This window comes from Entelurus aequoreus, linkage group LG04, assembly GCF_033978785.1.
Source record: "Entelurus aequoreus isolate RoL-2023_Sb linkage group LG04, RoL_Eaeq_v1.1, whole genome shotgun sequence".
Lineage (NCBI taxonomy): Eukaryota > Metazoa > Chordata > Actinopteri > Syngnathiformes > Syngnathidae > Entelurus > Entelurus aequoreus.
In genome coordinates this window covers 27,156,687-27,174,135 of record NC_084734.1, presented here as the reverse complement: position 1 = coordinate 27,174,135, position 17,449 = coordinate 27,156,687, and the positions used below count along the sequence as shown (strand labels likewise).

Below are 17,449 nucleotides of genomic sequence, written 5' to 3'. Positions count from 1 at the left end.
GCCGGAACAGGGTAGTATGATAAGGTGCTTCATTTCTGATATGGTTAGCTTAGTCCCTATGTCTTTCTGTGTTGGTTGCCTGTATTCAAACAGTCTGTTATCTTTCTTCATCAACTTTTTTTTTCAGGCTTAAAGCTTTCCTTTGCGCCCAAACAATCTCCAGGCCTTTTGATCTTGCCTTTGTAACCTGCCGGGTCCAGCCCTTGCCCTTTGCTCGAACCTGAGTCTGCCGAATGAGAGTTTGATAGCGCTAAAGCTTGGGCTTAAAAAAACTTGGTGTCTAGTGTGAACTTTTAAGACTTACGCTTGCCCAGCAATACCGGCTGGCCTCCATTACACCTTCTACTGCCGTGGCAGTGGTAGTGATGAATGTCGAAAGGTGCCATTTGGCTTTGCTGTAATGCATAACATTTTACACACACTGGACGGCCTTCTTAAAGATGTACAGGACCAACTAATGTCCTTACATCTCCCACTACAGATTGGTAAATTAGGTACCTACCACCTTTACCATTCCTGACAGCGAAGAGAAGAATTGGAGACCCTGTTTTCTTCAGTCAGCATCAATGACAAACTGATAATGCTTAGGGACAACACTGGAGCGTGACTCATTCTCATGGAGCAGAGTCATTGGAAAAACCTTTTTGTCAAAGCAATGAACTATTTTACTTTTCCTTTAACACAAGACTGTGTGCCTCTCAGTCGTTCACTTACACACTTGCAGTAAAACATCATGAATGCACCCTCGTTCTAAGCTGTGGAATCTTACTGATTATATTGTTTTCTGAAAGAAGTACAGGCAGGATGTCATACAGGTGCAGAGTGTTGGCCAGATCATAGACCCTATTTCCAAAACCAAACTTCTATTGAACCAAATAGATGACCATAACCACAGATAGACGACCAAGAAAATCGCAATATGTCTAAAAACCTATCAGCAGACCCAGGTAGTCAGCTCGCAGACATTTATATTGTTGGAAATGCCGAAACAGGCAGGGAATAATTGCAGAACACAGTGTTGGACCCTCTCTACTCACAAGAAAACGAGTCCTTTAAAGAAAAATTACAGAGCGATCAAGACTTTACGTGAAGAAAAACATCCGATTCATCGGCCATCACAGCTATCTTTCGTCAGCCTCTAAAGACGAGGTCTTCACTGAGGCAAGTAGAACAATACCGAACAGAACAAAATGCAAGACTCAATACAATGCTGACAGAAGCTATGAAACATTAGATAAGTCTAACAAATAAACCATGACCATGCATTTTATTCTATCTCTGTTACAAAAGCTGCTGAACTTGACTTGTGGATGAATCAAGTATTTCAAGTGGGAGTTACTTTGGCGACTGTTTAGGTGGAGGTCATCCTCTTATGTGCTGCTGTAACCTGACAATGGACGCTACCTTGTAATGAAAGAGGAAGAGCCCACAGAAGAGACTGTACAGGTCAGCCGTGAGGAGAGAGAGGTTGACTGAGGTGGCACTGGTCCTCTTCATCACTAGTGGCATTAAACTGTACAGGCTGAACATGAAGACACTAAAGCCCACGTAGAGAAGACCTGCACAAAGGAGCTCTTTATTCACCTACACACACCTACACCTCATTCTGTGGTGGCACTCACCTAACTGCCAGTCCCACCGTACCCTCAGTAGCTCCTTGTGCTCCATGATGGCCCTGCAACAACAGAAAGTCCACATTCCTTAAATAATGAAATGGATGAGGGATACATGTCTAATTTGAAGGTATACTTTTGGATACATGTAATCTAAGTAATATGTACCATTTGTATATGTTCCTGCAGATTTTGAGTTCTTATATCTCAACACATTGAGCCTGATCTTCTAAGATCCAAATAACAAGTGCTAAATAGCGTGCACAAACTATAACATTGCACATACTATTAGTGGGCGTGTTGCAGGTGATCTCCTAATACTGTGTGTGCAAGGGCAAACCTGATGCGGAACGCCTTATTTAAACGGGGATTTTTCATGTACCGTATTTTTCGGACTATAAGGCGCACTTAAAATCCTCTAATTTTCTCAAAACTCGACAGTGCGACTTACATACTTGCCAACCCTCCAGGATTTTCCGGGAGACTCCCATAATTCAGCGCCTCTCCCAAAAACCTCCCGGAAGAAATTTTCTCCCGAAAATCTCCCGGAATTCAGCCGGAGCTGGAATTCAGCATGGAGCTGGAGGGGGCATGGCCTCCAGCTCCATGCGGACCTGAGTGGGGACAGCGGCGACAGTCTGTTTTCACGTCTGCTTTCCCACGATATAAACAGTGTGCCTGCCCAATCACGTTATAACTGTAGAATGATCGAGGGCGAGTTCTTGGTTTCTTATGTGGGTTTATTGTTAGGCAGTTTCATTAACGTCCTCCCAGCGCGGTAACAACACACAACAACAGCAGTCATGTTTTCGTCTACCGTAAAGCAGTTCGTCTGCCGTAAACAGCAATGTTGTGACACTCTTAAATAGGGCAATACTGCCATCTACTGGATAGCCTCCGGAACACTGAAATTCAAGTATTTCTTTTATTTATATGTATAATAAAAAAAAAAAATTAAAAAAAAAAAAAATAAAATAAAAAAAAATAAAAATTAAAAAAAAAAAAAAATATATATATATATATATATATATATATATATATATATATATATATATATATATATATATATATATATATATATATATATATATATATATATATGAAATATATATGAAATACTCGAGTTGGTGAATTCTAGCTGTAAATATACTCCTCCCCTCCTAACCACACCCCCAACCACGTGTGTGCAAGGGCAAACGAGGATTTTTCATGTACAGTGGTGCCTTAACTTACACTTATTCATGAGTAGTTTTAGATATCAACTGCCTCTGGGCTTTTGGTATGCTTTAAGTTGTGAGCGTTTGAGCAGTAAAGAATTAATATACAGTACAGGCCAAAAGTTTGGACACGTGCACGTTCTCATTCAATGTGTTTTCTTTATTTTAGAGACTATTTACATTGTAGATTGTCACTGAAGGCATCAAAACTATGAATGAACACATGTGGAGTTATGTACTTAACAAAAGAAAAGTGAAATAACTGAAAACATGTTTTATACTGTAGTTTCTTCAAAATAGCCACCCTTTGCACTCTTGGCATTCTGTCGATGAGCTTCAAGAGGTAGTCACCTGAAATGGTTTTCACTTCACAGGTGTCATAGTTTTGATGCCTTCAGTGACAATCTACAATGTAGTAGTCATGAAAATAAAGAAAACACATTGAAATGAGGTGTGTGCAAACTTTTGACCTATACTGTATATTGTTAGACGTTGCTGTTCTTGTTTCGTTTACACAAGAAACAAAACAGTTTGAGCAATGAAGAGTTAATATGTTACACATTGTCGTTCCTGATTTGTTTTGCGCAAGAAATAAAAACAGTCAAACAGTTGATGTGCAGATATCCAAAATCCTGCCCTAAAACAACTTAGCGTGCAGGAGAGGAAGCAGACGACATAGTCATTACAGCATGATCCAAATAGAATTGCTTTGAGGTCAGTATGCACAACTAAATAATACGTACATTATGTGCACCGAGTTATAAGGTGCACTGTCGATTTTAGAGAAAATTTAAGGATTTTAAGTGTGCCTTAGAGTCCGAAAAATGCAGTATTTTTCTGATGAGGTGACCTTCGCACTCTCGTTGTCAGTATTGGTGATCGGATGGCAGGGCTGTGGCGATCTCTGGCTTTGGGCTGTGGACAACTACTAGCAGCTGCGGAAATGCTCATCACTCAAATTAATGCTCGCAACATAAGCATGACAAAAATCAGAGAGACAGCTCGTATCTCAAATACTCTAAAAGTTGGAGTACTCGAAAATTGACGTAGAAGTGTCAAAAGATGGAGCTAACGGTTTTAATGACATTCAGACTTAACTTAAATCAATGTGTCCGGAAATGTATCCCATGAAAAACCGTCCGACCGGAACTAAAGTTCCTTGGGTGAATAATGTAAACTCACTATACCGGTATGTTTTAGCGCTTTCATGGCGAGTTTACTGACAGATATAAGTAAGCACTTTACACTACTTTATATTAGAAATGGCAACAGCGGACGGTGAATGCTCCATAACAAGAAGATAGAGAAAAAGAAGAAGCTTGTCAACTATGGTGTCACCACCGTAGATGGATGTGCGCAATTTTTCAGGACTTATGCAGATCCTAAATACATATCAGCAGGTACCAAAAGGTAAGAAAAGTTGCTTTTGATAATATTGCGAAACAAAATGCCAGATAATATGTCTTACCTTATAAACACCATAATAATACTCGTATGTTGAAGCACAGTACAATCCATCAGGCGGTGCGGCTTCATAGCTTACCAAAGTCGTACGAAAACATTTTGATAGATTTTTGAGCGCCGTGTGTAATGTTCTATATATTCAATGGAACATATCAAATGTTGGTGTTGTTTACTTGAGTCATATTGCAGTCTACACATATCTTGTGTGTGACTGCCATCATATTGCAGTGTATACGTATCTCTATCGGTCACACTTATCATTACAGCATGTACCAAATAGAATTGCTTTGAGGTCAGTAAGCACAACTAAATAATACGTATATTAGGCTCACCGGGTTATAAGGCAAACTGTCGATTTTTGAGAAAATTCAAGGATTTTAAGTGCGCCTTAAAGGCTGAAAAATGCAGTATTTTTCTGATGCGGTGGCATTCGCACTCACGTTAGTTTTGGTGGTTGGATGGCAGGGTTGTGTCGATCCCTGGCTGTGGACAACTACTACCAGCTGCGGGAATGCTCATCACTCAAATTAATAACATTAAGCATAACAAAAATCAGAGAGACAGCTCGTATCTCAAAATAATCTAAAAGTTGGGGTACCCGAAAATGTACGCACCCTTGTACAAACAAGGTCTATATAATCCAAAGTGAGCCACGACAACCACCTTATATTCTCTCAGAAGTAAAGATAACCACACCTTCTTAATACATATGCAAGTTGGATCTAGCCTATTGTGCAAATGGTTCACAAGGGCACCAGACAGAACCATCTTTTTGCTTGTGTGTGGAAGGTCGTATGATCAATGTTCACACACACTTCATCATACCTCGACTTAGAAGTATATCACCCTGACGCAGGGCCGGCCCGTGGCATAGGCCGTATAGGCAAATGCTAAGGGCGCCGTCCATCAGGGGGCGCCACGCCAGTGCCACAAATGTTGGAGGAAAAAAATAAAAAAGTTGGTACTATTATTTCTAAATACATAAAATAATCCCACGTTAATTAAAATGCAAAGTAAAGCCTATTTAATAGAAATATTATTTGTTACAACATTACACCCCCCTCCCCCCGCACAGTGCGCCCCCTCCCTTCCCGTATCATGACTCTTTTTGGACGTCACCACATAAAAAAATCAACGCAAGATGTCAAAACGGCCAAAACTGTCAGGTGCCCAGGGAAGAAAAAATAGAAAAGAAGAGGAGGAGAAACGAGAAAAAGACAGAGGTAGCAGGTAGGTAACGTTAGCCTACATGAAATTATTTGTCTGCTACAGAATGTGATAGTAACCTTTAGCATTAAGCTAATGTTACATGATTCGGCAATTCCTAATCAATAAATAGCTAGTTCTGTTTTAACGTCGGGTTAATATTGTGGAGGGGGCTAAATTGTTATGGAAAATAATAATGTAACGTTAGGTAATTACAGTACTCCCTGGTGTACAGTAATTTGTAAGTCATTCTAGTTAATGCAATATTAAAAAGCACAAATAGAGAACTCTGTTGGATCCCCTTTTTTTGTAATATAGTTGTTAAAGTCATACTGGTTTGATATCTTGTTTTGTGCAGTGCCTTATTTATATTGTATTTTTAATTTATTTTATGCAACTTGTTGACACGTTTTATTTTGTGTTTATATATGTAAAAAATATTGTATTTCATATATTAATTTTTTTATTTTTTGTATTCATTTATTTATCCATAGTTTTTTTCATCATGTTAACAATTCTGATTGTTAATTTGCTTTATTTAAGTAAAAAAAAGGTCAAAGACAAAGCTATTTGGTTTCTTGTGAGTATATACACTTCACTGCCGATGTGGGGGGGCGCCACCTAAAATCTTGCCTAGGGCGCCAGATTGGTTAGGGCCGGGCCTGCCCTGACGCTCTACATGTCACGCTGGACAATGAGCTGACAGCTCTCGAACTCTCATTCAGGGGTATGGGTTCGACCAGGCGGCTCACACTGTCATGTCTGTGTTCATGTTTTTGTTTGGCCATGTGCTGTTTTGTTTTTTGGACACTTCCTTAGTTCCTGGTTTCACTTCCTGGTTTTGTTTTGTTTCCATGGTTACTCATTAGTTTCACCTGTTCCACGTTTGGACTCACACACACCTGTCTCACGTTTTCACATTGTCATGTCACGCACCTGTTCACAGTTAGTCACGCACCTGTTTTCACTTATCATGTCACTATATAGGCTTTTCTGTTTCTGTTGTTCGTCCTGGCGACATCACACATTCATGCCATGTTCACAGTTCCTTGTCACGTTAGTTCTTGTTTCATCTCATACCAAGTAAGTTTTGTTTATTGTTCATAGTTTTGTGCCCACGTGCATGTCTTTTGTTTCATAGTCTAGTTTTCTACTTCCGCCTTTGTGCGCGCTTTTGTTTTGTCATAGCCAAGTTTGTTACCTCCTCTGTGAGCGCCTTTTGTTTGTACCTTTTGTTTGAGTTAAAAGATTAAACATGTCCTCACCTGCACGCCACGTATGGTCCAATTCGTTTGCACCACGGGAGAGTAAACCACGTCAAGGACCAAGTCTTGACACACACTGATTTAAATGGAAATGGAAATACTCTTATTACTTATGACTGGCGCAGGCTGACGCAAATCTTCGTTGGTAGAAATGTTGAAATGTAATATTTATTCTACACATTTTTACAGCATTGGAAATCATTAGTAAAACGCAGGCTTCTCAGAGGGTGAGGTAACTCCTGGTAAGGACTGGCTTAGAATGGCCACAGGCATAGATGTGTGTGTCTAGATTTATTACAATCTTTGCAAGCTGGGTAACATTTGCTGTGGTCTAAAACTACACACAAACAACTATCAGACATGTAGACAATATTACATACAGATAATGTGTCATGAGACATGCAAATACAAATCAAATACACAGAGGACATAAGTAAAGGAACTTAAATGAGCTCAAATATATCTAGAAACGATGCATAATGATGCAATGTGTACATACAGCTAGCCTAAATAGCATGTTAGCATCGATTAGCTTGCAGTCATGCACTGACCAAATATGCCCGATTACCCCTCCCAACAAGTCAATAACATCAGTGAAACTTACCTTTGTGCATTGACGCACAGCATAAAAAGTTTGGTGGACAAAATGAGACAAAGAAGGAGTGGCAAAAAACACATCTTTCTGTGGCAGCATCGGAGAAAGTTGCACATGTAAAGAAACTACGGTGAGTTCAAGGACCATTGAAATTAGTACGACAAAACGGCGCTCGCCGAATACTCTCATCAGTGAAGCATGTTTAATGTAAACAGTAGGATTTCTAACAATTACGGAGGTTTGTGTCATGTTTGACAGAAACCATATTAAAACAAAAAATATATTTATATAATATATTTTTTCACCCATCTTTTTACATTTTCATACATTTTGAAAAAAGCTCCAGGGAGCCACTAGGATGGCGCTAAAGATCCGCATGGTATATACAGTATGTGACTGTGATTGACTGGTAACAAGTCCAGGGTGTACCACGCCACCTCTCATAGGCACCTGCTTACCTGAACAGGATGAGGGGCAGAAAATAAATGTATAGCTTTTACATGGTTTATTCTTCCTAGTTAGGATTATTCCCAGTTACTCACAGCTGGATGCCGCAGAAGAATGATCCAAATAGACCCATCATTCCCAGGAACTCCACGCGACTCATATTCTTCACTATGAACTCCTCACAGATGTTCGAGATCCCGAAAAGTGTTGCTCCCCCCAAAACTAAAAGATCACCAAACAACTTTTGCTCACCTGAAAAGAGACGGAAAATATGACGCACACATTTTAATGTGTAGTTGTTGGGTAATACATATTGGATATTGTTCGAGAAAATGTACAAACCCCAAAACCAGTGAAGTTGGCACGTTGTGTAATTCATAAATAAAAACAGAATACAATGATTTGCAAATCCTTTTCAACTTATATTCAATTGAATAGACTGCAAAGACAAGATGCTTAACGTTCGAACTTAGAAACAACAATTTTTTGGGGGAAATAATCATTAACATTACATTTCATGGCAACACATTGCAAAAAAGTTGGCATTTTTACCACTGTGTTACATGGCCTTTCCTTTTAACGACACTCAGTAAACATTTGGGAACTGAGGAGACCAATTTTTGAAGCTTTTCAGGTGGAATTCTTTCCCATTCTTGCTTGATGTACAGCTTAAGTTGTTCAACAGTCCGGGGTCTCCGTTGTGGTATTTTAGGCTTCATATGGCGCTACACAGGCAGGCCAGTCTAGTACACGCACTCTTTTACTATGAAGCCACGCGGTTGTAACACGTGGCTTGGCATTGTCTTGCTGAAATAAGCAGGGGCGTCCATGAAAAAGACCTTGCTTGGATTGCAACATATGTTGCTCCAAAACCTGTATGTACCTTTCAGCATTAATGGTGCCTTCACAGATGTGTAAGTTACCCATGCCTTGGGCACTAATACAACCCCATACCATCACAGATGCTGGCTTTTCAACTTTGCGCCTATAACAATCCGGATGGTTCTTTTCCTCTTTGGTCCGAAGGACACAACGTCCACAGATTCCAAAAACAATTTGAAATGTGGACTCGTCAGAACACTTTTCCACTTTGTATCAGTCCATCTTAGATGAGCTCAGGCCCAGCGAAGCCGACTGCGTTTCTGGGTGTTGATAAACGGTTTTCGCCTTGCATAGGAACGTTTTAACTTGCGCTTACAGATGTAGCGACCAACTGTAGTTACTGACAATGGGTTTCTGAAGTGTTCCTGAGCCCATGTGGTGATATCCTTTACACACTGATGTCGGTTTTTGATGCAGTACTGCCTGAGGGATCGAAAGTCACGGGAATTCAATGTTGGTTTTCGACCTTGCAGTGATTTCTCCAGATTCTCTGAACCTTTTGATGATATTACGGACCGTAGATGGTGAAATCCCTGAATTTCTTGCAATAGCTCGTTGAGAAATGTTGTTCTTAAACTGTTGGACAATTTGCTCACGCATTTGTTGACAAAGTGGTGACCCTCGCCCCATCCTTGTTTGTGAATGACTGAGCATTTCATGAAAGCTGCTTTTATACCCAATCATGGCACCCACCTGTTCCCAATTAGCCTGTTCACCTGTGGGATGTTCCAAATAAGTGTTTGATGAGCATTCCTCAACTTTCTCAGTCTTTTTTGCCACTTGTGCCAGCTTTTTTAAAACATGTTGCAGGCATCAAATATTTACAAAAAAAATAAAATTTTCCAGTTTGAATGTTAAGTATCTTGTCTCTGCAGTCTATTCAATTGAATATAGGTTGAAAAGGATTTGCAACTCATTGTATTCTGTTTTTATTTACACAACATGCCAACTTCACTGGTTTTGGGTGTTGCATTTTGAGGAGTAAATGTAGGCAGACAATATAACTTTTGCTCTAAACAGATTTTCTCCATTACCACCAAAGTAGGATTTAAACATTTGTGGAAGATACGCCTTTATATGTGTGCACATAAAATAAATGTTTACTGTATGCTGGTGAGCCAGATGAAGTCTTTTTTTCTTTGTAATCTACATTACTGCCACCAACAGGACTGGAGTGCACCTACGCATATCATCGCTGTGTCTCACATGCATCTGTATACTCTAATTATAATGACATTCTTGGATGCAGGAAGGTTCAAGGTAGTAGGCAAAAACGTAGTCAAAGGCAAAAATAGCTCAGCAACAAACAAAGACTAAAGCCAAACGCTACAAACGGACAGGACCATGTGGTCAGGCTAAAGTCTTTCAAAGTCAAACAATACTGACTGAAGCAGCTGGGCTGACGAGGGTATATATAAAGATGTTTGGTAATGAGTCACAGGTGAGTGTGGAATGGCAGAGTCTGATTGGTTGTGAGGCAATGGGGAGATGAGTAGACAGCTGAGTGTCGTTAATAGACTGGAGATGAGGATCTGTGGAGGGAGGGAGTGGGCGCGGTCCCGACACTAGACTGTGTATACACTGTGTACTCAATTTTCTGAGTGTCTGAATGTTGACAATGACGTAGTCCTGTCCCAAATGAATTACGGTCATTGTACAACCACCTGAAATGACAAGCACAATGACCATTTAAAAATGTTTTCCTCTCCCTTTTTAAAATGGGGAATCGCAACTAGAGATGTCCGATAATGGCTTTTTTGACGATATCCGATATTCCGATATTGTCCAACTCTTAATTACCCATTCCTATATCAACCGATACCGATATACACAGTCGTGGAATCAACACATTATTACGCCTAATTTTGTTGTGATGCCCCGCTGGATGCATTAGACTTAGACTTCCTTTTATTGTCATTCAAATTTTAACTTTACAGTACAAATAAGAACGACATTTCGTTGTATTGGCTCATGGTAGTGCAGGATAAAAAAGCAATAAGGTGCAGATATAAATAAATACATTAAACAATGTAACAAGGTTTTCCAAAATAAATCAACTCAAGTTATGGAAAAAAGTGCCAACATGGCACTGCCATATTTATTATTGAGGTCACAAAGTGCATTATTTTTTTTAACATGCTTCAAACCAGCAGCTTGGAATTTGGGACATGCTCTCCCTAAGAGAGCATAAGGAGGTTGAGGTGGGCGGGGTTGGGGGGGGTTATATTGTAGCGTTCTGGAAGAGTTAGTGCTGCAAGGGGTTCTGGGTATTTCTTCTGTTGTGTTTATGTTGTGGCGTATATTTGTAACAGTGTTAAAGTTGTTTATACGTCCACCCTCAGTGTGACCTGTATGGCTGTTGACCAAGTATGCCTTGCATTCACTTGTGTGTGTGTGAAAAGCCGTAGATATTATGTGATTGGGCCGGCACGCAAAGGCAGTGCCTTTAAGGTTTATTGGCGCTCTGTACTTCTCCCTATGTCCGTGTACCACTCCGTACAGCAGCGTTTTAAAAAGTCATACATTTTACTTTTTGAAACCGATACAGATAATTTCCGATATTACATTTTAAAGCATTTATCGGCCGATAATATCGGCAGTCCGATATTATCGGACATCTCTAATTGCAACCACTCGAGGCAGCATTTCGGGATGGGTATCGTTCACATTTGAACCAATACGGTACCGGTACCTAGGAATCGATACCTGTACTCAACAGTACCGATTTGTAGTACTTTTGTGTGTTAATAAATCTTATTTTTTAATGTGACGTTTAAAAATGAGCTGATTATGAAAACTGTTTTCTTATTACATTTGAGTCTAATTTGCAGTGCAGTTCCACTTCCAAGTATTGTATAGGCTATCTATGGTATGTTGTCTAACAAGGAAGTAGCTATTTACACAAAGCCGAATGTGTTATGTTGTGCCCTACAAAGTGTTTGTACTGTAAAGGCCTGAACTACTAAAGGTTTGCGGGTACTAAATCACGTGCAAACTTGATAGCACATGGGAATCTGATTTACTAAACGTGTGCACAAAGGATTGCGTCTCTTTAGTGAGGAGAATAAGGAGTGCAATCCATTTAGAGTGTCTGTCTTCGTGAAAATGCAGAATGAATGCTGATCATCAGAACGCCCTCAACACCGGGAGAGGAAAAGTTTGATTTATCAAGAATATAACTCAACTTCAAACCCTATTTTGCATCTTTAATTAGCACGTCTGAAAAGTACATGCAAACTGACAGAGTTACACACATGTGTGAGAAAGGAGGCGATTGCGCAGCAGCTCTGTCCTACGTGTGCCTGTCAACATACAACATACTGAAAAAAATGCCAGCAGACACCAACAACGAATGACTTTAAAGGCCTACTGAAACCCACTACTACCGACCACGCAGTCTGATAGTTTATATATCAATGATGAAATCTTAACATTGCAACACATGCCAATACGGCCGGGTTAACTTATAAAGTGCAATTTAAAATGTACCGCTAAACTTCCGGTTGAAAACGTCTATGTATGATGACGTATGCGCGTGACGTCACGCAGTGAACGGAAGTATTGGCACACCATTGTGTCCCAATACAAACATCTCTGTTTTCATCGAAAAATTCCACAGTATTCTGGACATCTGTGTTGGTGAATCTTTTGCAATTTGTTTAATGAACAATGAAGACTGCAAAGAAGAAAGTTGTAGGTGGGATCGGTGTATTAGCGGCGGACTACAGCAACACAACCAGGAGGACTTTGAGATGGATAGCAGACGCGCTACTGTGAGTACAGCTTTGGCTTCCAAACATTTGATCGCTTGCCCGTACGTGCGTGGCGCTATGTGCATGTCACGTACGTAACTTTGGGGAAATATATGTTTCTTGCCGACTCTGATGGCGGCCGGGGTGTCGTCGAAAGCTACAACGCCCGCCGCCGCACCGCTGTCCTCACCTTGACTTCCTCCGTCTCCGGGCCGCCGACTGCATCGGTGATCGGGTGAAGTCCTTCGTCGCGCCGTCGATCGCTGGAATGCAGGTGAGCACGGGTCGTGATGAGCAGATGAGAGCTGGCGTAGGTGCAGAGTTAATGTTTTTAGCATAGATCTGTCGAGGTCCCATAGCTAAGTTAGCTTCAACGGCGTCGTTAGCAACAGCATTGTTAAGCTTCGCCAGGCTGGAAAGCATTAAGGTGTATTTACAGAGTTCATGGTTTAATAGTATTGTTGATTTTCTGTCTATCCTTCCAGTCAGGGGTTTATTTCTTTTGTTTCTATCTGCATTTAAGCCCAATGCTATCACGTTAGCTCCGTAGCTAAAGTGTTTCGCCAATGTATTGTTGTGGAAATAAAAGTCACTGTGAATGTCCATTTCGCGTTCTCGACTCTCATTTTCAAGAGGATATAGTATCCGAGGTGGTTTGAAATACAAATCCGTAATCCACAATAGAAAAAGGAGAAAGTGTGGAATCCAATGAGCCAGCTTGTACCTAAGTTACGGTCAGAGCGAAAAAAGATACGTCCTGCACTGCACTCTAGTCCTTCACTCTCACGTTACTCATCCACGAATCTTTCATCCTCGCTCAAATTAATGGGGTAATCGTCGCTTTCTCGGTCCGAATCGCTCTCGCTGCTGGTGTAAACAATGGGGAAATGTGAGGAGCCTTTCAGCCTGTGACGTCACGCTACTTCCGGTACAGGCAAGGCTTTTTTATCAGCGACCAAAAGTTGCAAACTTTATCGTCGATGTTCTCTACTAAATCCTTTCAGCAAAAATATGGCAATATCGCGAAATGATCAAGTATGACACATAGAATGGATCTGCTATCCCCGTTTGAATAAAAAAAAATTAATTTCAGTAGGCCTTTAATTCATTTTGGACAATATGTATAATACTTGTTATTTCTGAGAGTCCAAATATATTGACAAGCAGACACCATTCTCTCTTTATTGTCTGTGATTGCAGCACAATCGCCTCTTTTTACACTTGTGTGTAAATGACATCTACCACTTTTGGGGGCATTTTAGAAGCAGTCTTGCAGTGCATCTACATTGAAACCACTTTTTTAATGTTTTTTTTACCGCTCAACGTGCATGGGAAGGAGGCTGCACTACTGTGCTCAAGATGCAAAAAAATGCATACTTTAAGAATGTTTTTATCCTATAGGATATATGTTAGTAATAAATATTCTATGTGAAAAACGATCAACATTAAAAAGGACAAAAACGCATGAATTTATTTCGACCTAATCAGCCCTTTAAAGCTATAAAATCATAAAATGATGTTGCTGAATAGACGATAGGTCTAATGTTTTTTATTTCTGACCATCCTAATATGTTACGTTAAGTAGGACGGCGGCATCCCCGTCCATGGTGTGTTTTTGAAGCGCATCCTTCTGAGACGTGCTAAATAAAATGCAAAATATTGCTCCCAAAACAGTGATTACTGTTGATAAATTGCACGTGCTATATAACATATATCAATTTTCTCCTCCCCGTATTGTGGGCGTTTTGATTATCAGCATATATTTATTTTGCATATTACTAAAGACAGAGACGCAAAATGGATTGCACGCCTTGTTATGCTCACATAACAGACGCAATCCACTTTGCACACAATTAGTAGAACAGCTTTGCGTGTGCTATCATGTTTGCACGTGTTTTTTTGTACACGCAAACCTTTAGTAAATCAGGCCCTAAGTGTAATGTACAAAACCCAAAACCAGTGAAGTTGGCACGTTGTGTAAATTGTAAATAAAAACAGAATACAATGATTTGCAAATCCTTTTCAACTTATATTCAATTGAATAGACTGCAAGACAAGATATTTAATGTTCAAACGGGAAAACTTTGTTATTTTTTGCAAATATTAACTCATTTGGAATTTGATGCCTGCAACATGTTTCAAAAAAGCTGGCACAAAGTGGCAAAAAAGACTGAGAAAGTTGAGGAATGCTCATCAAACACTTATTTGGAACATCCCACAGGTGAACAGGTTGATTGGGAACAGGTGTGTGCCATGATTGGGTATAAAAGCAGCTTCCAAGCTCAGTCATTCACAAACAAGGATGAGGCGAGGGTCACCACTTTGTGAAAGAAATGCATGAGCAAATTGTCAAACAGTTTAAGAACAACATTTCTCAACAAGCTATTGCAAGGAATTTAGGGATTTCACCATCTACGGTCCGTAATATTATCAAAAGGTTCAGAGAATCTGAAGACATCACTTCACATAAGCCCTCAAGCGGTACTGCATCAAAAACCGACATCAGTGTGTAAAGGATATCACCACATGTGCTCAGGAACACTTCAGAAAACCAATGTTAGTAACTACAGTGCGTCGCTACATCTGTAAGTGCAAGTTAAAACTTTACTATGCAAAGCCAAAGCCATTTATCAACAACACCCAGAAACGCCGCCGGCTTCGCTGGGCCCGAGCTCATCTAGGATGGACTGATGCAAAGTGGAAAAGTGTTCTGTGGTCTGACGAGTCCACATTTCAAATTGTTTTTTGGAAACTGTGGACGTCGTGTCCTCCGGAATAAAGAGGAAAAGAACCATCCGGACTGTTAAAGGCGCAAAGTTCAAAAGCCAACATTTGTGATGATATGGGGGTGTATTAGTGCCCAAGACATGGGTAACTTACACATCTGTGGAGGCACCATTAATGCTGAAAGGTACATACAGGTTTTGGAGCAACATATGTTTCCATCCAAGCATTGTTATCATGGACGCCCCTGCTTATTTCAGCAAGACAATGCCAAGCCACGTGTTACAACAGCGTGGCTTCGTAGCAAAAGAGTGCGGGTACTAGTCTAGACCTGTCTCCCATTGAAAATGTGTGGCGCATTATGAAGCGTAAAATACCACAACGGAGACCCCAAGCTGTTGAACAACTTAAGCTGTACATCAAACAAGAATGGGAAAGAATTCCACCTGAAAACCTTCAAAAATTGGTCTCCTCAGTTCCCAAACGTTTACTGAGTGTTGTTAAAAGGAAAGGCCATGTAACACAGTGGTAAAAATGCCCCTGTGCCAACTTTTTTGCAATGTGTTGCTGCCATTAAATTCTAAGTTAATGATTATTTGCAAAATAAATTTAAGGTTCTCAGTTCGAAAATTAAAAATATCTTGTCTTTGCAGTCTATTCAGTTGAATATAAGTTGAAAAGGATTTGCAAATCATTGTATTCTGTTTTTATTTACGATTTACACAACGTGCCAACTTCACTGATTTTGAGTTTTGTAGTACACAAGTATAAGTACACAAGTGTAACTTATAGACTCAAAAGACTAAGTGTAAGGTAGTACACAAGTGTTACACAGTTATGCACGCAAACGCTTGAGTACGCAAGTGAGACACATTTACGCACTCAAAAGTGTAAGTGCGCGTGTGCAATTTTTTCATCAAGCAATTCAGATGAGCACCTTTAGGGTTGTCTGACTATGGAGAAGTCTGCGTTGTGCTGTTTTTAAAAAGTATCACGGCTATGTCAGGCCTCGTCGTGTGCATGAAATGAGGTCTTTGCAAGTCAAAGGTTCTTACCGAGGCCCTGCTGGCGGCCTAGAAGGACGTCAGCCCCCACCATGCAGCCAATGCCCAGCAGACACAGTAACGTGCCCAAAATGTGGACCGCCTTGTACCTCACCAGCAGAAAAAACCAGGAAAGCAGCAAGACCACGGGGATGACAAAGCAGTCTAACAGCTGAGAGGAGAAAAAAACAGACAAATTGGTTAAAAGAAAAAAGACGCAACATGAGCACTTTGAATGATAGTGACATCATATTTCACACGTTCCCTTTTATTTTGAATTTGGTGGTGATGGGCGGAGCAATGAGCCACACCTGCAACCACTTTCCAATTACTGTAGTAGTATTCTTTTACCCAGAGGCTGTGGTACTGCAGGAAGAGGGCAGATTATTTTACTTTCTCTTTCATACTATTTTTTACTGAAGCTAATTAATTAACTCATGTTATGTTTTGCATATGGTGAATGTTCATACTCATCTTGGAGAAAGCAAACCACCAAGTTTAATTAAATAGTGGTATTTCAGTTTGAGCACATAATAAGATAAGGCCCCTTAGTTTGACATTCGCAGGTGGATTGGATCACTTCTCGTAGGAAAGAGGCTCTAATTGGGACTTTGGAATGCAAAAGTGATAGCCCTATCCTTGAGAAGAGACTCCCATTCTAGCTCAACTGCAACATTTAAGTTATGACTTAAAGCAATTGTTTTCCAGAAACTTACACACAAACTTCTCCTTTTATGGTCAGGATGTGCTGACTTAGCACACACACACACAGACAAGAAGGAGGAATATAAAACTGATGGTTTGGCTTCTCCAAGTTAGGAGTGCCTCATTTTCTTGACCTGACCTCCTCCAGGAACTGCAGTCCTGTATAATGACGCTCGCTTGTGATAAAGCAACTTTTGGTTCAGTAAAGCGTCTCCGACGTCTCTTTTGATCCAGCCGCACTGCCGTGTCACCCTTCTGTCCGGACGAGGATGACAAGACCAGAAAAACTGAGAGCGTTGTCCTCCCTCTTCGTCTATCACCATGATCTGTTGTTGTAGTTTTCTCGGCTTTCTGCCTATGTGTTGCCGAATGTAAAAATTCAATCACACTTTTCTAGCTGAATATTTGGCTCTGCTTTTCTTCTCTCTAAATCTAAATGTTGAATCTATATATAATGTTAAATGTTAAATCTAAATGTTGAATCTAAGTCAAAATACAAAATCTTAAATGTTAAATACAAATATACATGTTAACTT

General features: G+C 40.2%; 1 protein-coding gene across 1 annotated transcript in view; it reads right to left on the bottom strand.

Moving 5' to 3' along the window:
* Positions 1–17,449, bottom strand: part of LOC133648412 (solute carrier family 35 member F1-like) — a 56,166-nt gene that overhangs the window by 4,249 nt on the left and 34,468 nt on the right. Inside the window, exons 4-7 of the mRNA XM_062044474.1 lie at positions 16,221–16,380; positions 7,903–8,059; positions 1,623–1,675; positions 1,405–1,559 (exon numbers count right to left, since the gene is read on the bottom strand). Coding sequence (XP_061900458.1) covers positions 1,405–1,559; positions 1,623–1,675; positions 7,903–8,059; positions 16,221–16,380 — 525 coding nt within the window. The remainder of the gene's footprint in view (positions 1–1,404; positions 1,560–1,622; positions 1,676–7,902; positions 8,060–16,220; positions 16,381–17,449) is intronic.